Raw genomic sequence first — 27,164 nt, 5'->3', positions numbered from 1 at the left:
GCCATTTGCTTAGCAAAGACAAATTGGGTCCAAACATTAGCATGAAAACTTTTCGCTTAGTAATTTTTCAATCTAGTCGAAATGAGGGTAACTTTCACGGGTTGCATCATGGCCATATTCACGCTGAACACGCTCTCGTTAGACACTTTAGTCACCATTATTATTAAAGTTTCTGTCATATAGCAGAAAACCATGTAAAAGAATGGTATTTTTAGGTTACCTTAACAAATAATTTTTGTTGTTACATAACCAAAAGTATAATCATCATAGCACAGGAATAATGCTAAGAGCTATTTTCAAATTCAAAGAAACACAATCATCAACAAAAATTCAGTTCCTGTAGGTAAATGATCGCAAGGGTAACCAAAAACTTCCCCTCGACACTTCATTGATTTAAATTGAAAGTGAAAATCTCTCTTTTAAGCTAAAATTACTTGAAACTTTGCTAGTTTCAGATTAAACACAACATTGTTCAAGAATTTCTTGAAATGTTCTTTTTATTAACGGGTTATGTTAGCGAGATTCTTGGAAGCCTACAGCAAAGCCCTAATAAAGGGCGGGAGAGGCTAAGAAGATAGGGAGGCGAAATCAAGTTTGTAAATTTAAGATTTAAAGGAACAAAGATTATTAGAGTCTGGGAAGCAATTGAAATAAAACTATAAAATGCTATGCAACAGTATCAACAATACGACACAATTCTTTTAGGGAAAAGCCCTATTATGGTTCCAATATTGTTCTATGGAAGACAGCAACCTATCGTAAAATATTCAGGATGTTACTGGTTTTTATACTTCCACAAAAAAATTGTACAAACCACGTCTATACTTGTCACATTCCAGAACAATTCCATTTTTCGATTGAAAGAGAGTTTTGTAGAATTCATTCCACATTGTAAGTAGTAATACGCAGAAAGAGCAGGCGATGGGAAAAGTCTAGTTAAAGTTTTAGACTTTGCAGTGACGATGGTCTGTGACGTACGAATCGAAAAGAAAGCAACCTCTTCCTAAAAACACAGAGGTCAAAATTTTAAACACAATTTCACAATGATTTAAAGTAAGCAGGCATAAGAGAGTTAAGAATGTAGAAAATACTCTTTCAATCGATCCCCCGATCTCCACCAACCTTTTCCGAAATAATCAAACAGAGGCTGTAACATTACGCTTAAAGTCTTCTGTAAACTAGACATTTAGGTATTTCTCACTCGTCTCTGGTCACATACCAAGATGACAGCCACCGCCGTACCGCTAAAGATTAATTGGAGAGGGAAATTCTTCTAGCGCATGGTCATTACCCATTGTTTTGCAGTCATACATCATCGATAATAAATATTTACTTCGATGCGTATGCTTTCCAAGTAAGGGAAGGGGTGGCACTCCTGTTCATAAAATTTAGCCGATCAGCTCGAATATCAGAGCTGGCACATAATTTCTCTGCAACTGTTTCAAGCTGCACAACAAAACCTTCTGGAAATCAGAGAAAATTTCTAGGGATGTACCGGATATCCGGTAGGCCGGATAATCCGGCGCCGGATCACTGATTTTTTGAAAATCCGGTTCCGGCCAGATTTGTTTCCGAAATCCGGCCAGTTGCCGGATTTTCCAGAACTGAACAAGATCAATGATAAAACAAGCGCCTTGAAAACAGATTTGAAATAAAAGGGCTTGTCTTCGCAAAACAGGAAGACTGGATGATATAATTCACAAATTTGGTCCAGGGTTGCCAGATTGGCTTTTTAGGCCAAATTTTTCATTTTTGTTTTTAGATTTAAATTACCTGGAAATTTTTTTTAAGGTTACTACTTAAATTTGACCTTGTTGGCCTTTTCAGCAGAAAGTCTAAAATTAATGAGTAATTACTACATTCATGGAATAATTAGTAGTTAACTACAAAGTGTTAACCAAATTTTATCACATAACCTAAATATTATCTTAATAATAGCAAAGGGTTTTGGAAAAAAGTAAGATTCTTATCTAAGTTAAGAAATTATCTAACAGGCACAAGCGTAGAAATATAACCAGTGCCTGCTCGATGGATTCTTGAGAAAGTTTTTTGATTTGGCCTTTTTATGAGCATTTTGGCTTAAATTGCTCACCAGTCTAGCCTTCATTTGTAAATTTAACCCTGAATGGGTCTCTTTGATCTTCTCGCTATACATTTTTTGGCAAAGTGGCTCAAAACTTTTTATTACTGAAAAATCCATAAATGGCCAGATTATCCGGTAAAATCCGGCCGGATATTCCACAAAGAAATCCGGTAAATCCGGTTCCGGCCGGATTCTGAAAATCCTGATCCGGTACACCCCTAAAAATTTCTGGGGACTACAAAGAACCAAGAAAGCTTACCTTGTGCAATGGAGACTGATCTTTTGATACAAAAAGTCTTGCTGATAGGTATATACCGGATACTATAACTTTCCTTGGTTTACTTGCAGATGGATCAGCTTCAAATAAGTAAGGATAAACAAAGCCAGTTATGAAACTCTTCTCGTTATATTTCAGTTGAGATGGCTCATTAATCTTTGTATTATCTAATATAGTAACACTGTCCGGCATTTCAGAATTGAATGGATCACTGTAGCGAGTGTAAGTTATACCAGGAGGCTGGTTATCGATGAAACACTGCTCCAGATCCGTAATAACTTGACCATCGGATCCCCACCATCCAGATAAAGAGCAACTGTCCTTGGTCGATGCAGAATAGCATTTTTTACTCTGAACACACCATGTGCAGCCTTCAATAGATGTGTTTCCAAAGAGTAAGCAGGAATCACACGATGTGTATGCTGCGCAGTGGCTTGTGCAAGAACTCTTATCGAAACGCCCACTACACTTACTTGAGTCTTGAAGTGACAAGCAGGTAAGAGGTTCAAAACACCATCCGCAGGCGGGGTCTGTGTAACAAGAAGCTACAAAAAAAGTTTTCAAAAATGATTTAAATCATGTTAGAAAATATCTTCAGCTGTAAAAATAATAGGAATGTTAATACAGATTTCGACGTCATCAATGCCAATGTTACTGTTACCAACAAGGGGTCTGTTACAACCACATTTGTTACTTGATTTAGGCATACATATGCCAGGTACTTTCAAAAGCTGGCACAATCTCTTTAAATGCATATCATCATAATGGCATATGAACTTGAAACAAGAATAAAGCAAAATCTTCAACATGTGTTGACTTTTTTGACGATCAAATAGGACTCATTTTAAAATGCGTAAAAAAATACATTTATTTGTGCAAATAGGGAAACTTTACGCAAAGTCAAACATCTTTACTTCTAAACAAAAATGGCTGAAGGGCAGTATTCACAATGCCGACATGTTTAGAACTGGCCCATTAGTACAAATTAGAATAAAGTGTCAATTTTATTTTGACTGGAGGTGGGATAAAAAGTATTGCTCTGTATTTTGTGCTTCTCAGTAAGCAAAATCCTCATTTTGAAAACTAAACTTACCCTTCTCTGTATGACTCTGGCATTGCTTGCCGTTAACTATAAATCCAGAAGAATTTTTGAAAATAACTGCTTTTGGCAAGCGATAAGCATGTACATCTCCAAACATCACACCATTGAACCCACCGACGACCACCATTGTTTGGTCGTTACGTAGTACAGCGGTGTGGGATATTCGGCCGATTTGAATGCTTCCCGTCTTTGAACTGGCTCCCAATGTTGACGCAGGTACCCATCGATTACATTTAATGTTATAGAACTGAATATCGTTTGAAAAGCACATCTTTGATCTGGTCTGCACGATTCCACCTACAAAAAGGCAAAGAAATTGCACAAGGATCAAGTGGAGATAGCTTCAGAGACAGAAAATTGTAGAGTAAATTTAGAAGACAGTGCCGGACTATTACGTCACTTCGTTATATTCGAAGGCAACCTTTGAACGTATGCCCAATGTTTGTAATTGAACTACTGACGAACACTAAATTGAGGTTTAGCACGCAGTTATTGATAAAACAATGATATCGAAACAGGGCTACTAGCGATCTCTCGAGCTCAAAGACCATCCCTTGAGACAACATTCCCTATATTTTCCCATGAGTGCGCATCTTTCTCTTTCGCTGGGCTCAACAAATTATTTTCGGAGGAGATACGATGTCGTACACGTGCCGAAAAACTGCGGACGTGCGGGCGTGCGGATGTGTTGACAAGTATCAGATGCGAAAACTTTTAATTTCAAATTAATACCTTGTGACTTGTATTGCTGTTTTCTTTCCTTGGTGGTTTTACCATGCGAAGTCGTTCTTGCTACTATATTTTCACGTACGATAGTTTCAACAATAGGTACGATCGTATGCCTGTATGCCTTTTAAGCCCTATTTCTGTGGTTAAACATTAATTCGGCTATGTTGCTGTTTCACAGTAAAGTTTGGAACTAAATGACCTAAATACAGTATCAAAGACAGTATTAACTTACCATATACTACCATATAATCTCCAGCCACAACTGCAGAATGAAATGCAGTAGGAAGAGAAGTGGAGCTTCTTTCATCAGGAACTATATCTGTCCACAAGTGATGCACTAAATTGAACGATACTATCCGATTTTGCTTCACTGAATTTCGCCTAAAATGAAAGCCATTTTGGGTTAGCAAATAGATGATCTGAAACGAATACCTAAAGAGATTTGTTACAGAACAAGACACAAAAACTCCAAATATAAAATTTTGTGCGTAATCAGATAAAGAAGCTGACAGTCTTCTTTGGGTATGATGTCATAAAGCAAAACAAAAGCACATTTGTGGTGCCTTGACCAAGGCAAAACTGTTGGTGCCTTGACCATGCTTTGGAAGCAAAATATTAATAAACCAAGTCTATTTTCTGAATCTGGGCCTTTTAATCTATAATTGATATTTCACCATAAATTATCACCTGTGATATCAGAATAAAGCAGTACTGTACAAAATGTGTCTTGAAAAGTAGATATATCCTTTTAAAATTGAAAAAGGTGAAACTGTTCCTTGCACGGCACATTTGGCACTTTTCATGAAAAAAGGGAGATTTTGCCTAATGCCGCCCTCTGGTTACAAAGCCTGTCTGAATGCTAAAAATTGAAATTCTTTAGATATAATACTTCTTACCCAATCGAAGAAGCAACTTCCCCACCATAAATAAGCAGAGAATTCGTCTCTTTGCAATAGACAGACGAATGACCATAAAATCGGTATAAAGAAGGTTTCCCTCCACGAATGTGCATCTTTTGCCAGCCAGACGGTGTCTTTAAATCAAACTCCCAAATATTGGTTGAAAAGGCACCATGCTCAGTACGGCCTAAACATAGAGAAATAGATTATAAAAACATGCAACCGTAATGAATAAGTTGAAATTTTGAGATAATGATACAATTTTATCCTTTTTTATTTCTTACTAAATAATCTGTTTGGTTCTGTGTTCCGCACCCGAGGATCCATTAATCTTTGCTGTGTAGCAGTCCGCAAAAATCAACAATTAACTCGTTGTTTGTCAGTCATTTGAGCGCCTACGCTTTGCTTCAAATTCCTGGATATACGAAGGTAGATTGGTTTTTTATTCATTTAATACATGCATGGGTTTGTTGATGCTTTTATACTTCGATACCCTTTTAAACAAAATGTTATTACTTTAAGACATTTTTAGCATGAATTCAGTTTCTTATTTTATGATTTATTTCATTATTTGCATACAATTTGCATAAACTTAGTTTCTTTTCTTCAGCCTCAAATTAGTTGCAGATATCAATCTGAGAGAAAAGGGAAAAGAAAGAGGCTAGTCGAGAACAAGGATTAAGAGAATTTATTTTGCTGCAGATAAAATAAATGGTAGGCTTTCTCACTGTTAGCATAATTATCGAATTTGACTGCAAAATTGTTTGTGTTTACAGAACACAAGCCGAAAACAACTAAATGCGGGTATAATGCCTTACCACCAAATATATAAAGCTTGTCACCAACAATATTTGCGGTATGTCCTGCGACCTTGTTTGGTTTGTTAATTTCATGTCCAGCTGGTTGACTCCAAAACTTCGAGACGGGGTCAAACACCCATAAATCATTCAGCAACGAACCATTTGCCATTTCTCCGCCAAAAATAACGAGTTTATTCTTGTAAACATCTCCCGCGTGAAGGAATCTCTCCACCTTGAAAAGACAGAGTTTAAACTTTAAATTGGAAGGCCATGAACACAGAATAATATTGATCACGACACAAGGGGTTGTTCAGCCACTGGGATGGCAGAAGAGGTGCCTAGGGGTCTTGTAGTCCTTAAAAGTACCTTGACAACTTATTGGGTTCTCTGAGCTCTCACTCTTAGCAGTAATGAATCAGATGTTGATATTTTCTGTTTGTTGACATGGGCGTAAAATCCATAGGACACTATTTGCCAAAAGTAAAATAAACCAGCCATGCTAGTGTAAACAAAGGGCGAAATGATTTGGATCCAATGCATCACTTGAAATCACATGCAGTTTATGCCCTGAATATCCACGCTCACATATAGCAAGAAACAAACAAGTAACGCAAATTTCCTGTTGGTTGTTCGTGCCAGGTTGGGTCACAGCTAAGCTGAAACCAGCGAACATTGTGGCATTGAATGAACGTAGGCCTAAAGGAACAATGTAACATCTAACGCCTAAAGTAACATTTATCATCTAATTAGTAGACTTACTGGCCCTGATGCCGATGTAAAATTGAGCCACGAATTTGATGAGATGTTGTAAAGAAGGACATCGTTGAAAACCTCATTTAGGGAACGACCTACGGATAAAAGTATTAGAATTTAAATAGTAAAAATGTATAGGTAGAGTGAATGAATAATTGGATAAGAAATTTATGTTGCGCTAATGTGGTGGAAATAGTTGCACTAATGTGGGTTTGATTTAAAAGATGTCACCTATGATCTCTTAACAAGACGAGCGTCACACCCCTCCCCCCCCCTACCACCCTCCAAGTTTGCTCTCCATAGTTTACGCAATGATTCTACAGCTAGCACAATAGTTTTGTATGCTAACGGTTCACGGATAGAGCCAGAAATTTAATGTGGAATTTGGTGCTGTCTTCTTTGTTGTACACCAAGCAGTGGATAGTTATCTAGGCTACACTCTAACTTATGCTGCCCTCTTACTTAGGCTGCCCTCTTACTTAAGCTGCCCACAACTTTATTGAAGTCTACATTATATGAACGATCCATTTAATTTTGTGAGCATTTTCTATTTTCTGGTATGCATATTACTAACGGAGACATGAACTTGATACACATGTCATAGGTATCCGTGTGAATCCCAGTATCAGCACCCTATTCTTTGTATATAATTTCAAATGCTTGGACAAAGAATATCCAAGAAGAACAAACACACTGAAAAGTCCAGGCAACGAGATAAAGATTCAGATTGACTACATGGTTGTGATTACCAGGTCTGCAGGAGCAGTAAAACATTTTCAAGTGCAGGTCATGTCGCTGCAGTTTGCACATTTGATCTCACTAGAGAAGTCTAACTAAAAAGAAAGTCCAAAAAACGTGTAGAAGCTAGACTTCGAGTAGCTGTTCAAGGTGGACATCTGATGCCAGTATTCTGGTCATGTGAGAAAAAAGCTTGACTACCTAAATGATGAAGGCAAATAGATTATATTGGGAGACAATTTAAGACATCCTCGTTGAGACAACTCATTGAACTTCTGTCTAATTGAGCAACAAGGAATAATTTTAGGGATTTTACTCATAAGGGCAAAAAGAAGGCTTAACAAAGATAGCAGATAAGATTGTGACAAGAAAGGGGTGTAATAGCAGAAGGATGCATAATGTGTTGCATTAATTACACCAAGCATTCAATAAAGCACAGTATAAACATGAAAACCAAGACTTGTATGGAAAGGACCTTCGATTATTGCAGAATTTCTACTGGAATCAAACTGCATGAATCAGGGACAGAGGTATTTAACAAATGAATTTCACAAGGATTCACAATGCATTTCAGCTACTACTGAGGATAATTTCAAGAGAAAAAACGGAACTTTGAGCTGGCATGTGAAATATGACAAAAATCAAATATGCAGATGGCACAGTTGTAAAGGCTACTGGAAGTTGTTGACAATGACAAAACGTCTGCCTACCAGTGGTAGTAAAAGAATGTCTGGCCATCCCTTAGAATTAGGAAGGGTCCACAAAAAGTAGGATACAAGATGAAGCAATATCTTGCATACAAGAGTTTGGGAAATATATTACCAGGGGGTGTCTGGTGCATAACAGGAATGACGAGCATATAAATCCTTGCATAATACGGATTTGGATGGCATTTGAAATTAGCACAAAAATCTCTCTTTTTTGCATTATTTCTAAAATCTTGGATGACTAGAAAAGAACTTGATAAAGTTGAGATACCTTATGATAAAGTTAGAAACAAGGCTGCATATTCTGAGTGGTTACCAATAACCATTGATTTATATCCAACTGTGGGCAAGCAAGCATCCTGTTTTCAAAAATTTGAAAATTTCAGCATTGCCTTAACATAATCTATAAATACCCTTCTTCAAGTATTAGGGACATTTTTTGAAACTTCAAACTATTGTCCCACCTCTAAACATTGGTCTAACTAAGCCCTCAGTATATTTTTTAATCTTTTTTGCTTACCTCCAAATATTGCAATAGTGTCTGAACCGTTCAGGTATCCCATTACATGATCAGATCGTGGATTGAATTTTGATGATCTTGATGCAAGCAGATGCCAACTATTTAGATCTGCATTTACTTGGGATGGAAGAGAGCAACCCTCTCCAGTAAACCCATGATTGCAGCTGCATTTCTCAAGTCCCTGAAATAACAGACAATTAATCAGAGTCAGAGATAACAAGCAAAGGCCTTCAGATTATCTTAATCAGGTAAACTTTTTCCATTGATAAGAATGCATGCTTCAAAATACAAGGTTTTATGGCAATGTTGCCTGTTAATCAAATATTTATTTTAATTTTTAACCCTTTAGGACTTAATGCACAAGATTTCCAGAGATTTTGTTTCAATGAGTGCTTGAAAAAATCATCAATTCAAAGATTATACAGCTAAATAACAGCTCCTGTCAAAAGGCATTTCAAAGCAGAGATATGACAAACTCACACTATCACATTTGCCTCTGGCTGCTGCTTCATTGCAACTTGAAGGACACCATTTGTTTTTGCAGTCAGCTCCACTGTAACCTGAGCTACAAACACACTTGCCTTTGTCACAAATACCATTTCCCGAACATTTTCCAGGACAATCTGTAACCTCATATGATAACTCAAAGCCATCCTTTCTTTCCGCATAATCAGTCTGAAGTACAACCAAGACCTGAAAATGACATAATGATAGCTTACCTTATGATGATACCTTAACAACATCACATAATGATTATCTTTTCCCTGTAGAGGGACAACAATCATGATGTGTCTTTCTTCACCAAAAAGCAAAAAGTGACATCAAAAGAGAAAAACGAATATAAATTTGTTGATTTAAGTCAGCATGCTCTATTCTAACAAATGATACCAACAATGGCTTATGCTTGTTTAATGTGGATGTAAAAGTCAATGAACTACACCATGTTAAAGAGACAGTTCAATATCATTTTGACAAAACTTCCAAAAGCACTTGTAAATAAAAGGATTAAAACAAAGGATATTATTAGAACCTTCACATATTTTAAAACATAGATTTCTATCAATCTTTCTTTCTGAATGTTTATAAAATTTACATAACAAGCTTCTAAAAGCCAAAGTTGGCAAGGTAATATATCAACAAGATGTCAATTGAAAAACAAAACATTTGTCAAAGGTAAAAGGAAATAACATCAACTTTGTGCCAGATTAAGGAACAATTGTTTGGAAAACTAATTTTACTAAAGATAATTTGTTTCAACTTGTCTCAAGTTATCCAAGCGATTGTTATTATGACAATTACAAAAAGGAATAAACACATCAAATGGAAACTATAGCAGTGACAAAAATTATGGGGGGCTAGGGCCCCTCCCTAATCAGTGATCTCGTCAAAAAATTCGGGCTCTTGTCGGATAATTGACAAATGTTAAACATGTCAAAATTTCTCCAAGAAATCTTTCTTGATTTCTAAAGGAGCCCACCCAAAAATCACCTATTTTCATCAAACTGTGCAATTTCTTTAAAATTATACACGATCCAAGATGTTATCTTGTTGGAAAATCATAGGCCTGACGTCCCCCCCCCCCCCCCCCCACCCTCCCCCCAAATGAAGGCCTGAATTTCTGTCACTGAACTATAGAATTGTACCAAAGATAGATGGTTTGCATGCTCTTGGTAATTAACATTGAGACACAGACTATAATAAGAATGGTTCCATTATACTAAGGACAAATGGTTCCATTATGCTAAATTGCCATTCAGCTATCTTATCATTTTCTGAAATCATTTGTTTGAGATGAATAATGCAAAATATACATACCTCACTTGCAGTAGAAATGATTTCAGGTAGAATGTCATATCCAGAAATGCTAGCAAGAAGTGGTGCCTTGTATGATCCACCATCAAATATATACAAATAGTCATACTGACACTCTAAATTAATACTTTTAGTTTTTATGGTTATTGTCTGGTTCTTGAATGGTGCTAGAAGAGACAGAAAGGTTTCAGTTACATCAGAACTTTTAACAAATTATTTAGTATTGCTAGGAGGGAGCTTTTTGTTGTCATTTTTTTACAGTTTTCTTCAATCAAATCTACAAACTGTTTTTTTGCAATCATGAGTCTAATTTTTTGCAATCAAAAGGTCTCATTATATGCACATAATGGTTCTTGATATGTTATTGCTAAAGCAAACATTTAAATGTGTTTAAATTGGTTTGGTTTAAACATGGTTTTGCCATGGTCATTACACAGGGGGTCCCTTCTCCACACTAAAGGTGGTTGACTGATTTCAATCTACCTTTTTTCTGAAAAATTTCCCCCCTCACAAATTTTGAAAATCATTTCAGGCATATAAATTTATACTCTGTTTGTCTCAAGATGCTAAACTGACGTTCTAACAGGATAACAAACAAATAATGAAGAACCCGATTTCATACAGAAGAGTGGGCATATCTGTTTAACAAAAACAAACGCCAAGACCAGAAACGAATAAGCAAATTAAACATAGTCACCTCTAATAAGCCATTCGCAGCTAACTTTGTTGCTGTAGAATCCATCGCCGTCTTTGATGGCGCCGCTCAAAGATGTTAATATGGATTTGTGACCAAAACAATGTTGTGCATTCGCAATATCCAAAAATAAAAAAATACAAAACAAAAATAACACCAACATGGTAAATCTCGTGTTCCATGGAAATTTCCAATTGAAAGCTTTTCGATGCCCTCTTGAATCTATTAGTTTTGTTTTGGCTCTGGTATAAGATCCTTTCGGTTGATACATTTTATTGGCAAAAAATCCGTAAATTTTCCTAGGTCGAAAATACATGTTGTTGGATTCCGACGCAATCACTTTCAACATTTTCTCAAATTTATCAGTGAACGACTTTCACCCACTTTCTTTTGCCTTAAACTGGATTCCCATTTCTGTTGATTGATCGAAACGATTCACCGTTGTACTCCATGGCATACTTCCATCCGGGTTGCATTATTGTATTTAAATTCAGGACTAAGATTTAGGCCCACCTACACACCAGTCTAACAACAGGGTTGCCAAGCGATTCAAACCAACCATGAAATACAAGAAACCGCAACCATTATATTCCCTTAACACACCATTTGCTGCAGATTTGCTTCATGAATGGTGAAAACTGCGTTTATCAGACGAGTTTATAACTATTTTCCAGCAAGATTCCCGTCCTCCATTTTAGCACCAAGCCAAGGTCAGTTCAGCATATAAAATTTCTTACCGCAAAATAGAAAGCTGCTGCACAGCACAAACATGACACCAATAGCCCAGTGAGAAGGAGGAAGACGGAGGCTGGAATGGTAAATTAATTAATTCAAATTGCGTGTTTAATATAATTGACAAATATTAATTCAACTTCAACCTATCTGTTTATCTTTTGATACATTTAATACATTATAATAAAGTGCCTGAGGACAGAGCTGTACTGTAGACACAATTTGGGGTATATTTAGAACAGGATGGTTACTCAGAATGCCATCATCAGGTAACGGTTGTCTCTTTGTTTATGCGTACCCTTTTCTTTTTATAAGAACACGAGCCCCAAAATTAGTAGAAAGTCAAAAGCAATTTAAAAACAAGAACTGAGGCTGAGCTACTGTAAAATGTAATTTGTCTTTCAAAATGTAATTTGTAATACACCTAAAAAGAGTTGCTTTTTGTCATCTAGGGGTGCTTTTTCGGTGAATTTTCAAACCTGTCGGCAAATGAAGGATGTTTAGCACTTTTCCTTGACAAATTAGGCCTTAAGACCATTTCGAGCACAATAGCTAGCTATTTCACCGCTTACACCCTAATAATCTAAGAACAAATTAAGAACAATTCAGCCACAGATTTTCGAAAAAAAAATGAAAACAGCCAGCCTGAATTTCAATTTACTGGTTCTTATAAAAAAACACAGAATATCTTTGGTTAAGCAATTATTTTTCGGACATAACTCTCTCTCTAATTGGAATCAATAATCAGATAGAACATCACGTGTGCCAGAACGCATGTACGATGTATAAACAAGATCAGATACGAAATCACCAAATTCTAGTTTCCTCATCGGTTGATCTAAGTAAAAAGTGAAAATTCTGTTTTAAAAAGGCATCTATACCAGTTGATGATTGTTTATTACACACTTCCATTTCAGCAATAGATCAAACAAGTCCTTTTGGTACTTGGTAGATAATTTTGACTGCTCAAAGTGTCATGTTTAATTTACCATTGCTTAAAATAGCAAACAATTTGCCTTTATTGTCTATTTTCTTGTAAGACTGTTCTGCCGTGAAACGACACAAGGGGTGTCCTGTTTCCTATGTTCCACACGTAGGTGCCACCCACCTATGAATTAGTCTAAAATTCTGAGTGGCACACAGATATCATAAAGGAAGCATTGATTTGAACATTTGTTGCAGGCTCTTAACAAAAATGTTATAAATATAACCAAATAGCAAATTTTGAAAACTTTTTATGATCAGAGTCATTTAGTGAGAGTTGGAGGCAGTTTTCTTTCTACCCCTTGAAGGGCCTTTTGTTTCTCAAAAGTCGTAGGTAAGCAGGACAGTGGCTACATGCCTTGAAACCTCATGCCGAAAACGTTGGTTCAAGTGCTGCTGTAAAGTAAAATGCTGTTTTGTGGTAATGACAATGGTTAATGGAAATAAATGATTCAGGCTAAATTCTTTGCGATCTTCAACCAAAAAAGGCTGCTTTGGTAAAGCTTCAAAACATAAAAAATAAGACTGTGGACAGAGAAATCTTGAGCAAGATACCAGAAATCCATTTAATCGCTATATGTTAATGCAAACATTTAAGCAGGGTATCATAGAAATTTTTTCATGGGTTGAGGTTTCGTCTGCCAATGTGTATTAACGATTTTAATCTATATTGTTGGTATATTGTGTAAATTGGTTCCTAAATACGGCAGGTTCCGAGCTAAATGTTCGGCAAAACTTCAGAATGACACAACAAATAAACACAGATATAGTTTTCTCAAACGTATATCGTTGTACGACTTGTACCACTAAGCCTTTCACAAGAGCGAAGTGTACGTGCTCACAATGCTAGCTCTAACTCTTAACTAACTCAGGATTCGTAGAAAACGATATATACACGTTAAACTAGTTCCTTGTACAAATAAAAGATGTAAATGTGCTAATCTTAGGTGTCTACATAAGAAGAAAACAAGCTAGAAAAACAATAGGAATGTGTCTAGATACGTATGTATAAGCTGAGTCAATCCATAGTGTAGTTCTTAAAATAATACTATAATAGAGGGTGGGTTTCCTTAGTGAAAGTGTTCCTACTAGTATACGCAATGCAACAAAGAGTGCGATGCCAGTTGACGCAAAAGAATATGCACAAACAAGTATGACTAACGCTGGGAGAGTGGAAAGGCCGACCTCTACTTGGCCGCGCGTACGGAAGATTTAGGAAACCGAAACCACGTACGTACGTTCAACTGGAGATAAAGGCAGGCCTGTCGGAACCGGGGCCCGTCGGAAAGTTAAAGGCAGGCCCGTCGGAAATAATTGTCAAACTGTAGTATGTTTCCTTTATAACAGTGTACTGAATGAGAAGGAAAACAATGGGCAGCCCCCCAATATGAATTTCGTTCCGACGGCACTGAAAGGTGAATACAATTTGCTTATTCGACAAGCACAAGTGTCGGATACCGAATTATTCTGAATGATGTTTCGAATGTCAGCTTCAAATTTTGAAGAAATATTAAGATATATTTGATTCGGAAATCAATAAAAAGGAAACCAATTCAGTCTCCTGAATGTGTGTGTGTGTTACATTGCGTTTCCTTGAAAAGGGTGATGCATTCAACACTACCGCTGCCAACTATCGTATGAGCGGAGGTTTTCAGTCAATCTGATTGGATAAATGTCAGTGAACAACAAGCGGCCGCTCTGAAAGTCGCCTTGAGCTTGACTGTCATACGTGCAGAAAACTGTCACGGACGGCCGCCTGACCTGTCAACGTGATTGTCAATTTGTTGCCTTTGAGCATGCGTCAATTGAATCGCGTCGTACGCGCGGCCAAGTGGAGGTCGGCCTTAGCTCTTGGAGTAGTGGTATTACATTCCTCCCGGGGCAGGGGAAAGAATCGCCCTTGATACTTGTGACAATGTAGCCACTGTACGAACTAGCAAGTTTTCTTATTATGTAACGAAGTTTCGAATTTATTTAAGAGCTCACCACAGTGCAAGTTTTTGATAGGCTCCCACGATGGCTCTAGACTGTCATCTTCCCACTGGATGAGATTGTTAGAACACAGGGTTCCCATTCATTGCAGGACATCACATGACAATAGCATCATTGCGCTGCAGTTGCATCAGCTTCTGTAAATTGTATTATTCTTAGGGTATAAAAGGGGTGGCTTTATAGTTAGGTTCAGTCTTGCCGTAAGCTCTGTCGAACTCAGTGTACCTTGTCGCTAGCTTGAAGAATTGTGTTTGCCGTTACATTGTCGTCGTTAGCCGTTTAAGATTTCTTTAGTCGTTTGCCGTGAACTGATTAATTAGAAGAAGTGTATAGAGAATTGGATAACAGTTTTTTCCGTATTTATCGTGTACGTTTCTGCGAACGACCTACGAACTCACATTTGTAAAACCCCCTTTTTAAGTGGTTTTACAAGATAGTAGGTGTCGCGTCTCCCTAATCGATTTGTCACTATTTTCTTGTTCAGAAAGGCCTTAACTACTAGTTCAGCTGGATCTGTGTCGCTCTCATCATCCAAACAAGCAAATTCCTCCTCCTGGTTGCAATTGTCAATATTTGGAGCATCTAGATTAGGCCTATCATCTGCTGAAATAAATGGCTTAAGGCGGTCTACGTGAACGGTTTGGATATAATTACGCTCTTCGTTAGCACCGAGGAGATAGTTTACTGGAGATTTCTTGGCCCGTATACGATATGGGCCGTGCCAATTGTGAGTTAGACGTGTTAACCATCTGACAAATACCCTTCACTACTTTAACTAAGTAGATCTTACCTCGATCCGATAGCAACTTACGAGGAGCTGAATGTCGCCACAAGATCTCATCAGCGAATAATTTGGCGGTGGTAGGAGCATCAGCATGTGTGGCAGAAAATGCCTCAGGCCATTTGGTAAAATAATCGGTAAAAATTACTACATACTTATTACCACGCTGCGATGTTGGAAACAGTGTCGATGTTGTGTGTGAAACGCTGGGCAAGACCTGCCTCTGTATCAGATTTAACAAACACATCCCTATACTCGGTCAACAAATGCAAAAGTTGTTGCTTTTCATGGCTGGAAATCGAACAGTTATCTAAATCTATTTCATTTATCCACACATCTGAACAGGGATGGCGCTACCGGGGGTGCCTGGGGGGCAGGAGCCCCCCCAAAATTCATTGAGCCCCTCCGTCGGCACTTCAGTTTTTGAAAAATTTTAAGCAATGTTGGCACTTTCATAACTTCCACTTCGTGATTTTTTTTATTTTTTTTTCATTGTTTGATTTTGTTTCATTTTTTTTCATTTTTTGAACAGGAATTGCCACAGCGGAAATGGTGTTATATTAGATCTTTGTTGGTGGTTCACTCACTGTCGGCACTCTGACATTACAGCCCCCCAGCATTTCTTTTCTGGCGCCATCCCTGCATCTGAAAAGGAATTGTTAGTATGGGCGTCACCATTTTGCGACTTAATACGTGTCTCGTCTAGAATTTCTGCCATCCCAACGCATGTTCCTGAAAAAATCTTGACTGGAAAGTCATTAGCATTAAAAATCTTTACCGGAATCTCATTATTCAATACACAAGCAACAGATCTAGCAGGATACAATAAACAATCATTGCTTGCTATTTCGTACCTAGGCTCGACTAGAACAGTACCCTACAACCCATGATTATAAGCCACGCTAACAAAACTGAAAAATTGAAAAAACCTGATTAGGTACTTAAACCAATAAAATTGACGCTAGATGTTATATCGTCCGGCATGGGATCATCAAGAAATATTTCTTCCTATTCTTCTACATTGTCACCCTCAAATTCAAGGTGGCAGGAAGTCCTGGCAAGATCTAAATAAAGAAATGTCAGCCACCCTCGTTTATAAGCCGCCCTTGATTATAAACCGCAGCAAAATGTGCCAGAAAATACCGTAAATCCTCGAATAAGTCCCGAATTATTTATTTTTGATATTTTTAGATGGAGGTTTATTCGAGGAGGTGGATTATACGAGGGGGGCTTATAAAATTATTGTAGACATTAAAAATACAGGTTTAAAAGACCTCGTTTATTTAGTAGGAATTTCTTTATGAGCATTTAATTAATTACTACCAAAAGAATGAATTTGTTGTGGTAATTCAATAAAACGTCACAGGCAACCTCAGATGGCAAAAATCATCAGATGGAGGGGTCCAATTCGAGATTTTACAGTAGCAGTGGGGGCTTATTCGAGGGTCTTATTGACAATTTGTAGTTCTAGGGTGGGGGCCTATTCGAGGGGGGGCTTTTTCGAAGGGGGCCAATTCGAGGATTTACGGTATTTATAAGCCACGGTTTATATTCGAATAAATACGGTAACTCGCCCTATTCATGATACGATTTTATTGTACCGATAAGGTTTTTTGTAATGAAACCAGTACAACAGGTGTCTAGTTTATTTAGCAACTCTCTTTAAAGCATTGCACGCAACAGGTCTTTTATGAAGGCGAAAATGACAATATAATGCTTGGTGTACCATGCAGCTGTCCTACCCATTAGCCTCAGGGTCTTCTCGAAGATATTGAAATAATTAGACTCTGCAGTAACAATATATAAGAAGGTAAGCTCATTTCTTTACTTTATGAAATAAAAGGCCATTGTCAATTGATATGGCATTCAAATACAAGTCTACTGGTAGTCATGTTTTCAATGTTTTAAGGGTGAGCAATATTACATAGACATATTTCATGGAAGCAAGCGCAGAATGATTGTCAGACAGCTTGATCTGAAGGGGTATGAATGACAAAAGTTACAACAACCAACATTTTATCTGCTATGCTAAATATACGGATCTATACAGCGCTAATCATTGTATACAAGACTAGAAAGAGCAAATGTCGCCATAAGGAATTAATTAAAAGTATCCTTTTGTTATTAAATTTACTAAAGGTTCATAAACAATACATATACATCAACTGATAATGCTAACGCATAATTTTTTCAGATGTTATTGAGAAAATATAGCACTTAAATATTTCAAGGGTAGCACTTAACCCTCATTATCTTTCACAACTCTTAACATCTTAAAATCTAGTAAACAGCTTTTGGAGAACCTTCGGGTTTGACAAAAGGAGATCAACAAGTAAAGGGGTAAAACCAAAGCATGCCTGAGTTGACAAGCATTCTGCTGCTCTCTGCCCATTCGAGAAAGGAGATGGTGAATGTTATCCTAGCCTTTGTTTCCCCGTTTCAAATCCTTCTTTGGTGTTGCAAAGACTTGTTTTACGTCATTGGGAGCCGAACACCCCCAACGATGAACAGCTCCTAAAAAACCACTGACAAATCTTTTTTGGCCTAAATTTTTTTAGGATTCAAAGCCTTACAGAAGACACCTCCCGGGAAGACACATCCTTAGTTAAAAATGTCCTGTAACGTCTATACAAGTTGTCTTTGACAACTAAACATGACCAAACAATGACGCTACAAGTAGGATTTGAGCAGGTGCATTATACCTGGTTTAAAAAGTTAAATCTTTTCTGCAATGTATCCTGCAGTTTCTTTCATTCTACTCCATGTGATGCTCTGTTAAATATGAAAGAGACCGGTGCTTAAAAAACTTTATTGTGAAGGGTTAGGGATTCCAGGAACGGTTGCAATAAGTCTTCACGGTGACTTAATGATTGGTCGGCCAATGAATTTATTCGTTGCTAACTTCTTATCATCCACAAATGATAAGCAAATGCAGATAACATATCACTTTTAGCGGCCGACATAACATTGTTGTTCCATTCTTAAATGAAAGCCAAACATTAGTGGAAGGGGGAATCATGAAAAATCACGAGGAAGGGGGGATCATGGAGAAGAATTATATATTCTCAATTCAATGATTCCAAATGTCTAGCTTAAAGCTGGATAGCTTGTCTGGATATTTAGAAGATCTCAGAAAATGTTCTTCGTTTGTCTTTACTATCTGCATTTGCCCCAATTCTAGGATAAAATTTTCCATTGCTAAGTACAACTTATCAATAAAAGTTTCGAAAGCTCGTTCCAACTGCACTTCGCTAACAATTGCATTTTTCAAACAAATAAGAAGAAACTAGAAAGTGTTTGACCTATCTGGATGGGGTCGCATTTGGTTTCTTTGTGGATAAAAAGCCATCAATCGCAAAACAGGCTAATAATCAAAACAAATTTTCTTTGGTAGCTGTTTTTTTTGCAAATTGAAAGACAGCTTGTATTCTTAATGCTAAATTAAATATTTATGCGTGTGATAGTAAAGCATTCGCAGGCTGTAATGGGAGTCCAGTTCGATTGTCACATACCTGCCGACTAGTGTAAAACCAAGTGGCTTGATTGACAGAAAAACTTCACGGTATGTTCTTACTCTTATACGTTATGCTTATAACTTAATATACTTTCTGAAACGTAAGCACTATATAAAATTTTTGGACTAGAATTTAGGTAACAATAAAATTTACAAAAATTTCCTATTTCAAATCCTGAAAATGTCAGGTATTCTCAAAATAGGAAGTTGAAAATTTTCGTTTTTAATAAGTTCCCATTTTATTCAAAGCCAGGGAATCTTCTTCTCCTTTGATTTTCAAGGGAGATAAGATTTTGCCAAAGTTGGCCAATACAAAAATCCAATGCTGTCTTCTGAGTTGATAAGATATATTGTTCTTCAAAATCCACATAAAAACTTCCAAGTAAATAGCGCAAAACACATGATACAAAAGAGTGCAGCTTCTAACAACGTCCTCAATGAATATGAATGCGAAAAGCTTATCCTAGAAAATCACGGTTTTTTGCCGCAACGCTCCATCTTTCTCTTAAGGCGTCTATAGAATAAAATAAAGTAAAACAAGTTGTATAACGGTGAGGACAACGCTGAAATAAAAACTGTCCCGTTTTTATCTTATTTGCTACCAATGTAGCAATAAACTGGGGATGAGGGGTAGCAGAGCACACGATTAACAGCACGACCGTAAACACATTCTTTGTCTGTAAACTTCTTTGTCGGCGACAAAAGGGTTGAAGGCGCTTCTTCAGAGTCTTATACTACGTCAAGCTATGTGCAATGAATACTGATGCGTCATCCTATATACTCCTTTCGTTTGGGGTTGGAAAGTTTTCTCGAAGCTCTATCATTGAGGTAGAATCTGGGACAATTTGTCTTTTTTCATCACCTGCTCTAGCGATTATTAGTTCAATCCACCTGCAATCTAAGAATGCCGTATTACACAGAGCTTTTATTTGTTTGCACTCGGCTAACAAGCTGTTAAAGGAGCTCATCTAACTTCACCGAAAATATCAATCAATGTTGATATATCTATCAAATCCTATAATACATTCTCAGCAGCACCGAAAAGCTTTCTCGTTAAATTAATTCATCAAATCACATCAAGCATATCTAGAAATTTAGATATTGCGATATATTATCATATATCGTCAGGTTTTCTTCCGTTTGTGGGCAGGAAGCAAAAAGATGAAGTGGTGAAAGGGTTCCTCACAAGGACGGATCTACCGGGGTGGGTGTGTAGGGGGTACGACATCCTTCCAATATTTTTGCATCCATCAGTAAATTTCACTTCGATTTAGTAAAAAGCATCTTTCGGTGGTCAGCAGTAGCCAAAAGTACGCAAAGACGTTACTTTATTTATCTTCGTGTCTTTCTTTCTTTAAGTAAAAAGCTGAAAATTGAAATTGGGCGTTTTCATCATTATCCATTCACCCAAGAGATGTGGCACCAAAATCCAGTTCTTATCTACAATCCTGGTCAAAAATAGTCGAGACTTTATGTAATCTCCTTCTTTTGAAAAATAACTCCCACCACTCCCCTGATTCAATATTGAGTACATGCTTTTGAAGAAAAAATGATAAAACTACAAATCCAACATTTATTTAGGGGGAAAGTGGGTATTTTAAAATGTATTTTAATTGTAATTGTATAGAAATGGAATTTTTAAATTGAAGGTAGTCGACAATTTTTAGCTTAAAAAAGGCACGGGAGAGAAGCAATAAATTCACGATAACTTCCGAAGGTTTTTAATGGCAAGAAATAGTCTAGTACAAGTAGCTAAAATACCTGCCATTACTTCTTAGAACACCTTGTTTCTATATATTTTTCGTTTCCTTTTCCTAATACTGATACTCCTTCCCACCCCTTAGAAAATATCATATCGTTGGGAAAGTCCATATCTAGATGAACTGGAGTCCCTCAGGATTACAAAAATCCTATGTAACATCAGCGTTAATATCAACTTATCTAAAAGCGCTGTTATCTTTTTGGATCTTTAAGAAGCATTGAATATAGCCTAAGATGTCTTTACATTTTATTACACAATTGAATACAAGATAAGCAACCAGGGTCCGTTTGGATGTATCTAACAATATAACCTAAATTACTTAGAGCACAGTACACGATCTTGTCAGCCACCAAAACTTTGTTTAATTGAGACAAACTTTCAAAGTCGTGTACTGGGAGTCCATGGCTATTTGCAGCCTTGATTGCTTTCGTGAAAGAATTCTATAGAAAATAGCTGTTTTATGTAGGACATGACTCGTGAACAGGCCTATTGCAGGTTTTTCTGAATTGCTGTGTAACGTTCGTTATAGATCTTTTGAAAAATTAGTTGGTGCATTACAATTAAAACAGAATTCATTTACCATAAACATTTAATAGTTTATTGCATGCTGGGCAAAGCCATCTGCTACTGCTCTTGTGACGCGCTTGAAGCGCCTTAAGTGCGAATAATATTCCTTTTCGTGCTTGCGGTTACAAAAGAAACTGTTCTTAAGTTGCAATATCAAAATACAACAGCTCTATGAGGGGCTGCACAGTTTAAAATAAAACATTTTATGATGGACCGCCCTTCACAAATGATAAAAGAATTCCACAGTCAAATGTGCATGTTATCGATGAAATATCTTTAAAAGCAGATGTGGAAACCTAAAAGCAGCTGCAAACGTTCAGGATAGTAATTCGGCTGAAAGAAAGCGGATGCAGATACACTTTTTTTAAGCCGAGATACATATAGCTTTTATTTAAGTATCAGAGACACAATAATCTAATCAAAAAATCCCACAAGCGGCACAGATAGGCCACTTTTAGAGAAATAATTACGATTTGAAGCCACAAATATGTAAATCATAGCACGGTCCGAGACTAAATAAACTGCAGCTCATTGTTGTCGTTGTCGTTTTTAACTGCTAATAATAAAGTTTATAAAAACCATTTCCTTCTCGCGATTATACATTTACGTAATTGCTCTTTGCATTCAATAGAATATGTCCTTGCTAGCAGACGCCAAAATGACATTTATTTGATGGCAAAAATTTATTATCTGAAAAGTTGTGGCTTTCCGAAACGAATCAAAACAAGAATTCTCTTCATAGCTATTAACAAAACCATCGACTATCCTTTCTAAGTCCGGCTACCAGCGTAGACGCAAAGAAATTAGAGCATAAGGTACTAGAGTTTTGATAAGGTTAATTTTAGATAATTGTCCCTAAAAGTTGGTATTCCGCATTATTTAGTGAGAAATCTATTGTCTGACTACACGTCGAGGAAAGGTAAAGCAAGGCTTGGCTCGCTCTCCAGTGCATTAATGCCCGTGTGACTTTTAACAAAAAAAATTATTTCGTTACGTAGACGGTACTGTTGTTACGCAGGCATTGCTTTTCTTTACGTAGACGACACTGTTGTTACGCAGACGTCGTTACGTAGATGATACTTTCGTGTTATTGCGAGATGATACTTAAATAAATCGTGCAGCACTTTTATTCACATATCCCTTGGATCGGAAAATGAATAAAAGTACAACGCAAATTTTGATACACCAATGGTAGAAGGTGACAGTTTTCCAAACACTCAAAGGCTTAAATTGAAAATTCGAGTGGTATTATCAATTTACACAAGAAAAAGAACAAAATAACCCTTCATTTTCCTTTATGCTTTTATAAAAGATTTAAATGTTTTATTTTTTTAGACTACATTTCAAATAGACAGTGGATCAATTTGATTGAAAAAGTTTAAGAATGGGAGGACATCACGCCAAGATACCACCTAAGGAACTCTGTGACCTTTGCAGCAGAACATGTTTTGATGAGAAAGAACTGAAAATGTGGCATGATAAATTCAAGAAAGAATACCCCAGTGGAAGCATTACCAAACAGGACTTCATTAAGCTGTACCGAGATTATTACAAATCAGGGGATGCTAAAAGATTTTCAGAGCACGTTTTCAGAGTTTTTGATGCAAATAATGATGGAAGAATTGGTATGAATATCAATTTCTTTACTAATTATCGGTTTAAAATTTATAATCTTAATGAAAAGCTAACAAAAAATTTATTTAAATTAGTTAAATCTACTGTAAAGAAGGGGATGGGATCACAGAGATGTGATATTATATCATCGGTAGGTGAAAAATAATCATAAGACAAATCCAATGCAAAGAGCCTTCATTCAATTATGCGATTAATTCTGATATTGATACATAACTTAAGCATGTGTGTAGAGGTTCAATTGTTTGCTGATGCATCAGCTAAAAACACTAAGAATACGTAAAACTAAAAAAAGCCACGTTTTCCGTTATTCTTGTTCTTATTTAGTGTCTATTGAGTTCCTGGCCATAGTGCACAGTAATTTTTTCATATATCTAAGATACATTATTAATCAACTTGGCTACTTCTATTCTAATATTTTTCTTCAAAGACTTCAAAGAGTTTGTCTGCGCCCTGTCGGTGACAACACGAGGGTCTCCACAAGAGAAACTACGTTGGGCATTTAGTATCTATGACATTGATGGAAACGGCTGCATAACTGCAAGGGAACTGGTGACAATAATCAAAAGCATAAAATCGATGGCAGACGCTTTAGATGATCAAAATATATCTGATGAGAAGATTCTGGAGATATTTAAGACATTTGATTTAAATAAGGACGGTGTGTTAACGGCAGATGAGTTCATGATAGGTGCAGGTAAAAACCCGCTTTTCATGAAAATGTTGGAAGATTACGTAGCATCATAGCTATCATGTACTCTGAAACATTTTTTCGCCTGCAATTTCATACCATACAAGTACTGGTGTTGGTATTCAGCATCAACTTATATACAATTGCGCAACTTTGCATATGATGAATTTTGCTAACAGACTGAAAGGGTATTGTAAAATTGCTTGATATACAGAAGAACAGTCTCTGGCTGACTAGCAGCTCCATAGACAAATTTATCATTCAACCGCATTATGAGAATAAAATATCTTTTAAGACCTTTTTAAATTGGTTTAGAATTAAGAAGCATTTGATCTTATTGCTGTCCGCTGAATACGTTTGATTAAGCTCAATAGCAAATTAATTCTATCTTTCTGTATTTTCTTTGTTATTTACTTTCTCAAAATTAGAATGAATAACATTGATACAATTTCAATCGACAGTTCTATTGTTATATCTCAGTTCAACAACTTAATAAATGTTGCAAGAACGTTCACGTCACGTGTAGCCAAAAATTGATAGCTGAAATATAAACTTTTAGATTATATCATTAACTTCCCTATCTCTTTCATTCTGACATATATTGCAAATTAAACAGCTCTGATAACAAGCAAAATGAATGGTATGATGTGTCCTGAATTTGGAAGAGGATCCTTGCGTTGTTGTATAGCTTGACCACCTTGCCCATGATATAAAAAGTAATACTGTACTTTCATAAATGTGTTTATAGCTTGCCTACTAATCACATATTTATAGGAACGGTATTGTGTTGTAAGAATTGCCATGGTCCCTATCTTGTTTCTTGTGACTTTACATCGTGGTGATGGCATGATCGATGAGGAGTAGGAATATGGCCTATACGGTTTTGTTTCCGGGGGCTTCAGAATAAAGCAAACTATAAAAAGACTTCATCTTGACGAGCAATTTTGGTATTAGCGGATTCGATTAAACGTATGATATGAACTTTGGATCCTAGATTTGGATTTGCAAATAATTTTCCTTCAACAGAACAGGTACTTTCAAAGACACCTTCAAGGCTGCTGCAAATTTGACTGAGACTTAGATACATTTGCATGAAGATCAGCAGGTTTGAACAGAGTCTCTTAAGGTATTGTGATAAACAGATAAGTCCTGGCAAATCTCTTTCAAAGTAAGCCTTCTTCAAGGTAAGCTCTAAGAAAATAAAAAACTGATGGCAATGAATATGTTTTCAGAAGGATTATAGATAATACTATAATATATCGGTGGTAATTCATTTAAGTGATATGTATGATAGTTCAATAATATGATCTCCTGCAACTGACATCTACAGCAGGACATTTGGATGCCGTGCAAATGAATTCGATAAAAAGGCAACTCCCAAATTTCCTTCTCCATGGTTCAATCAAAGATCTGCAAGTGGCTGCTATTGTCTCTCCGGCTCATACAAAAATCAAAAATCCGAGAGACGCAAATAACGCAATAAACGTATTTACCGATAATCTTGTTCTTACCAAAGACAATAAACTACAAATCATATCCCCTTTTGTGCTCAGCTTGACTGTCAAAACTTTATATTTTGCTAAACGATAGCTGAGTTGCAGCTGCCTTTGAATCAAAGAGCAGATCTTGTTCAGTTGTTCTATACCTCAAAGTACAAAACGTTTTATGCCAAGCAGCTGAAACCTTGATTAATGGTAATGACTGTAGTTGTGTTGTTTGATATCTGATTACTAGCCAAAAGCATTGATTCAGCATCAATATGCATTGTGACGATAGTATACCAATAATATTCAAACTATATAACTTAAGAGAAGTGCTATCCAGTCTGTTGTGACACCATATACGGCCAAATCTTCTCTATACAAGAATAGGCTACTCATTAGAATAATTTTTATTCTTATGATGCCTATTTGATGCCACTGCAAGATATAAGGCAGTCTTTATGATGGCCTCGTGTAAGAATTGGTGGTAAAAATACAACAGACTGCAATAAAAAACTTGCAAAAGATTGATAACCTTTTTGATAGAACTTCATTCATTTCATAGGCTAAAAAACATTACAGAATTTCGAAAACATGTAAAGGACATCTATAATTAAGTCAAACCTGAAGCCGTATATTCACAAACCAAAGCCAGATTGCCGATACATGAAATATCTTTAAGCTATGACTTTGTTCACTAAGGGAATGGCAGAAGTCGAATGATGCAAAATTAAGCTCTAAGAAAGATGGCAATAACAATGAGAGACCAGATTTTTGCTTTAAGGAAAAGAGAACAACCTTATTTTGAGGAGAAATAAAAAAATATAAATTGACAAGGAATTAAGCGAAGTTGTAAAGCTCTCAAATCGCGTATGCTCAAATCATAGAATAAAAAAATTCTTGACCTCACATATTCTCTACTTTGTTAACTCTATCGACTTCGAAATGTAAAAATGAAAAGAAGTCTAAAAGCCAATCAAAACGCCACTTCAAAAGAAAAAAGAGGTGCAAAACCCTCAAAAGATTTAATATGTGGAAATTAAAAAAACACAGTCAAATTCTTATATTTTACTTACTAGCCCTTATTGAAATACCTGGACAATTTCTTCTCAAACCTTTAATAAAAGTTCACAATGAACCCATGCCATAAAAAGCACAAAATCGCATTTATATATATATAACAAATAACAATTTCACATATAATGTATCAAGGGCCGAGATTGCAGAGGCTAAGGGCCTTGAGCTCCACTTCAAATTTTTAAAGATACACTAAATCTCAAAAGGTATTTTTGCGAACCTCTTGTTCTATATAATGGTGGAAATCCAAGCCCCCTGCAAATTTCGAAACCTTTCTGTACCCTTTGCCATATAACTTTATGATAAAAAATCTTCACATGAGTGGAAACCAAGGTCTGAAGAATTATACTGGTCATTTACCTATAAATCCACTAACATCGAGACTAGCTGAGCTGGTGTGTCTTGTACATGTCATAGATGTGCAAAACACCTCCGTTCTCCAGCAACAACAGTTAAAAGGATTATAGAAAATAAGAATATGCTGTGATAACAGGTTCTTGAGTTTCTCTCTTATCTGTTTTTGCTGTCTTTGTCCAATTTAAAACGAATTATAAAGCGCATTTTTATTAGCAGATCATCTAGCTTACAATCTTTTATAACATTAACAAAGCTTGCATTATTTTTACCTGAAATTGTCTCACATTATTTTCAGCAGAGGGATGCCACACCCACACCCCCGGTCAAAAAATCCTCCAATTTCCAGCAACCTATCATCAGCTTGTTTGAAGATGTACCAAGGGGCATTCGGAGATTCGGTACCCCCCCCCCACACTTTGTCTGTCGGCACTTTAAGGAATTTTGCCGGCCAAAAGAAGCAATTTTTGTACTCACCCTGTA

General features: G+C 36.6%; 2 protein-coding genes across 6 annotated transcripts in view; one reads left to right on the top strand and one right to left on the bottom strand.

Moving 5' to 3' along the window:
* Positions 1-11,463, bottom strand: part of LOC135684561 (multiple epidermal growth factor-like domains protein 8) — a 30,588-nt gene extending 19,125 nt beyond the window's left edge. The window contains exons 1-11 of the mRNA XM_065200174.2: positions 11,118-11,463; positions 10,424-10,587; positions 9,089-9,301; positions 8,609-8,789; positions 6,650-6,738; positions 5,909-6,122; positions 5,088-5,277; positions 4,424-4,572; positions 3,454-3,759; positions 2,343-2,905; positions 815-1,003 (exon numbers count right to left, since the gene is read on the bottom strand). Of these exons, the coding sequence (XP_065056246.2) occupies positions 815-1,003; positions 2,343-2,905; positions 3,454-3,759; positions 4,424-4,572; positions 5,088-5,277; positions 5,909-6,122; positions 6,650-6,738; positions 8,609-8,789; positions 9,089-9,301; positions 10,424-10,587; positions 11,118-11,463 (2,604 nt within the window). The remainder of the gene's footprint in view (positions 1-814; positions 1,004-2,342; positions 2,906-3,453; positions 3,760-4,423; positions 4,573-5,087; positions 5,278-5,908; positions 6,123-6,649; positions 6,739-8,608; positions 8,790-9,088; positions 9,302-10,423; positions 10,588-11,117) is intronic.
* Positions 11,464-11,795: 332 nt separating this feature from the next.
* Positions 11,796-25,431, top strand: LOC135684572 (neurocalcin homolog). Of its 5 annotated transcripts, none has more exons than XM_065200194.2 (3): positions 11,796-11,930; positions 22,782-23,071; positions 23,509-25,431. In XM_065200194.2, the coding sequence occupies exons 2-3, from the start codon at positions 22,831-22,833 to the stop codon at positions 23,823-23,825; spliced, it is 558 nt and encodes a 185-aa protein (XP_065056266.1). In that variant the 5' UTR covers positions 11,796-11,930; positions 22,782-22,830; the 3' UTR covers positions 23,826-25,431. The 5 variants fall into 5 exon arrangements, with proteins under 5 accessions (XP_065056266.1, XP_065056265.1, XP_088971224.1 ...); XM_065200193.2 differs by lacking the exon at positions 11,796-11,930 and adding an exon at positions 17,289-17,413; XM_089115098.1 differs by lacking the exon at positions 11,796-11,930 and adding an exon at positions 17,440-17,586.
* The last annotated feature ends 1,733 nt before the right edge of the window (positions 25,432-27,164 follow it).

This window comes from Rhopilema esculentum, chromosome 21, assembly GCF_057945365.1.
Source record: "Rhopilema esculentum isolate cy_ngs chromosome 21, ASM5794536v1, whole genome shotgun sequence".
NCBI classification, from domain to species: Eukaryota; Metazoa; Cnidaria; class Scyphozoa; order Rhizostomeae; family Rhizostomatidae; genus Rhopilema; species Rhopilema esculentum.
Note: the sequence above shows the minus strand (reverse complement) of the source record. Positions and strands in the feature narration are given on the sequence as shown.

What these genes read in the sequence shown, in the direction of transcription:
- LOC135684572 (XM_065200194.2), top strand. Translation starts at nt 22,831, where the DNA reads ATGGGAGGACATCACGCCAAGATACCACCTAAGGAACTCTGTGACCTT. An exon ending in AAATAATGATGGAAGAATTG is followed by an intron (nt 23,072 to 23,508) that starts GTATGAATATCA and finishes TTTTCTTCAAAG; the next exon opens with ACTTCAAAGAGTTTGTCTGC.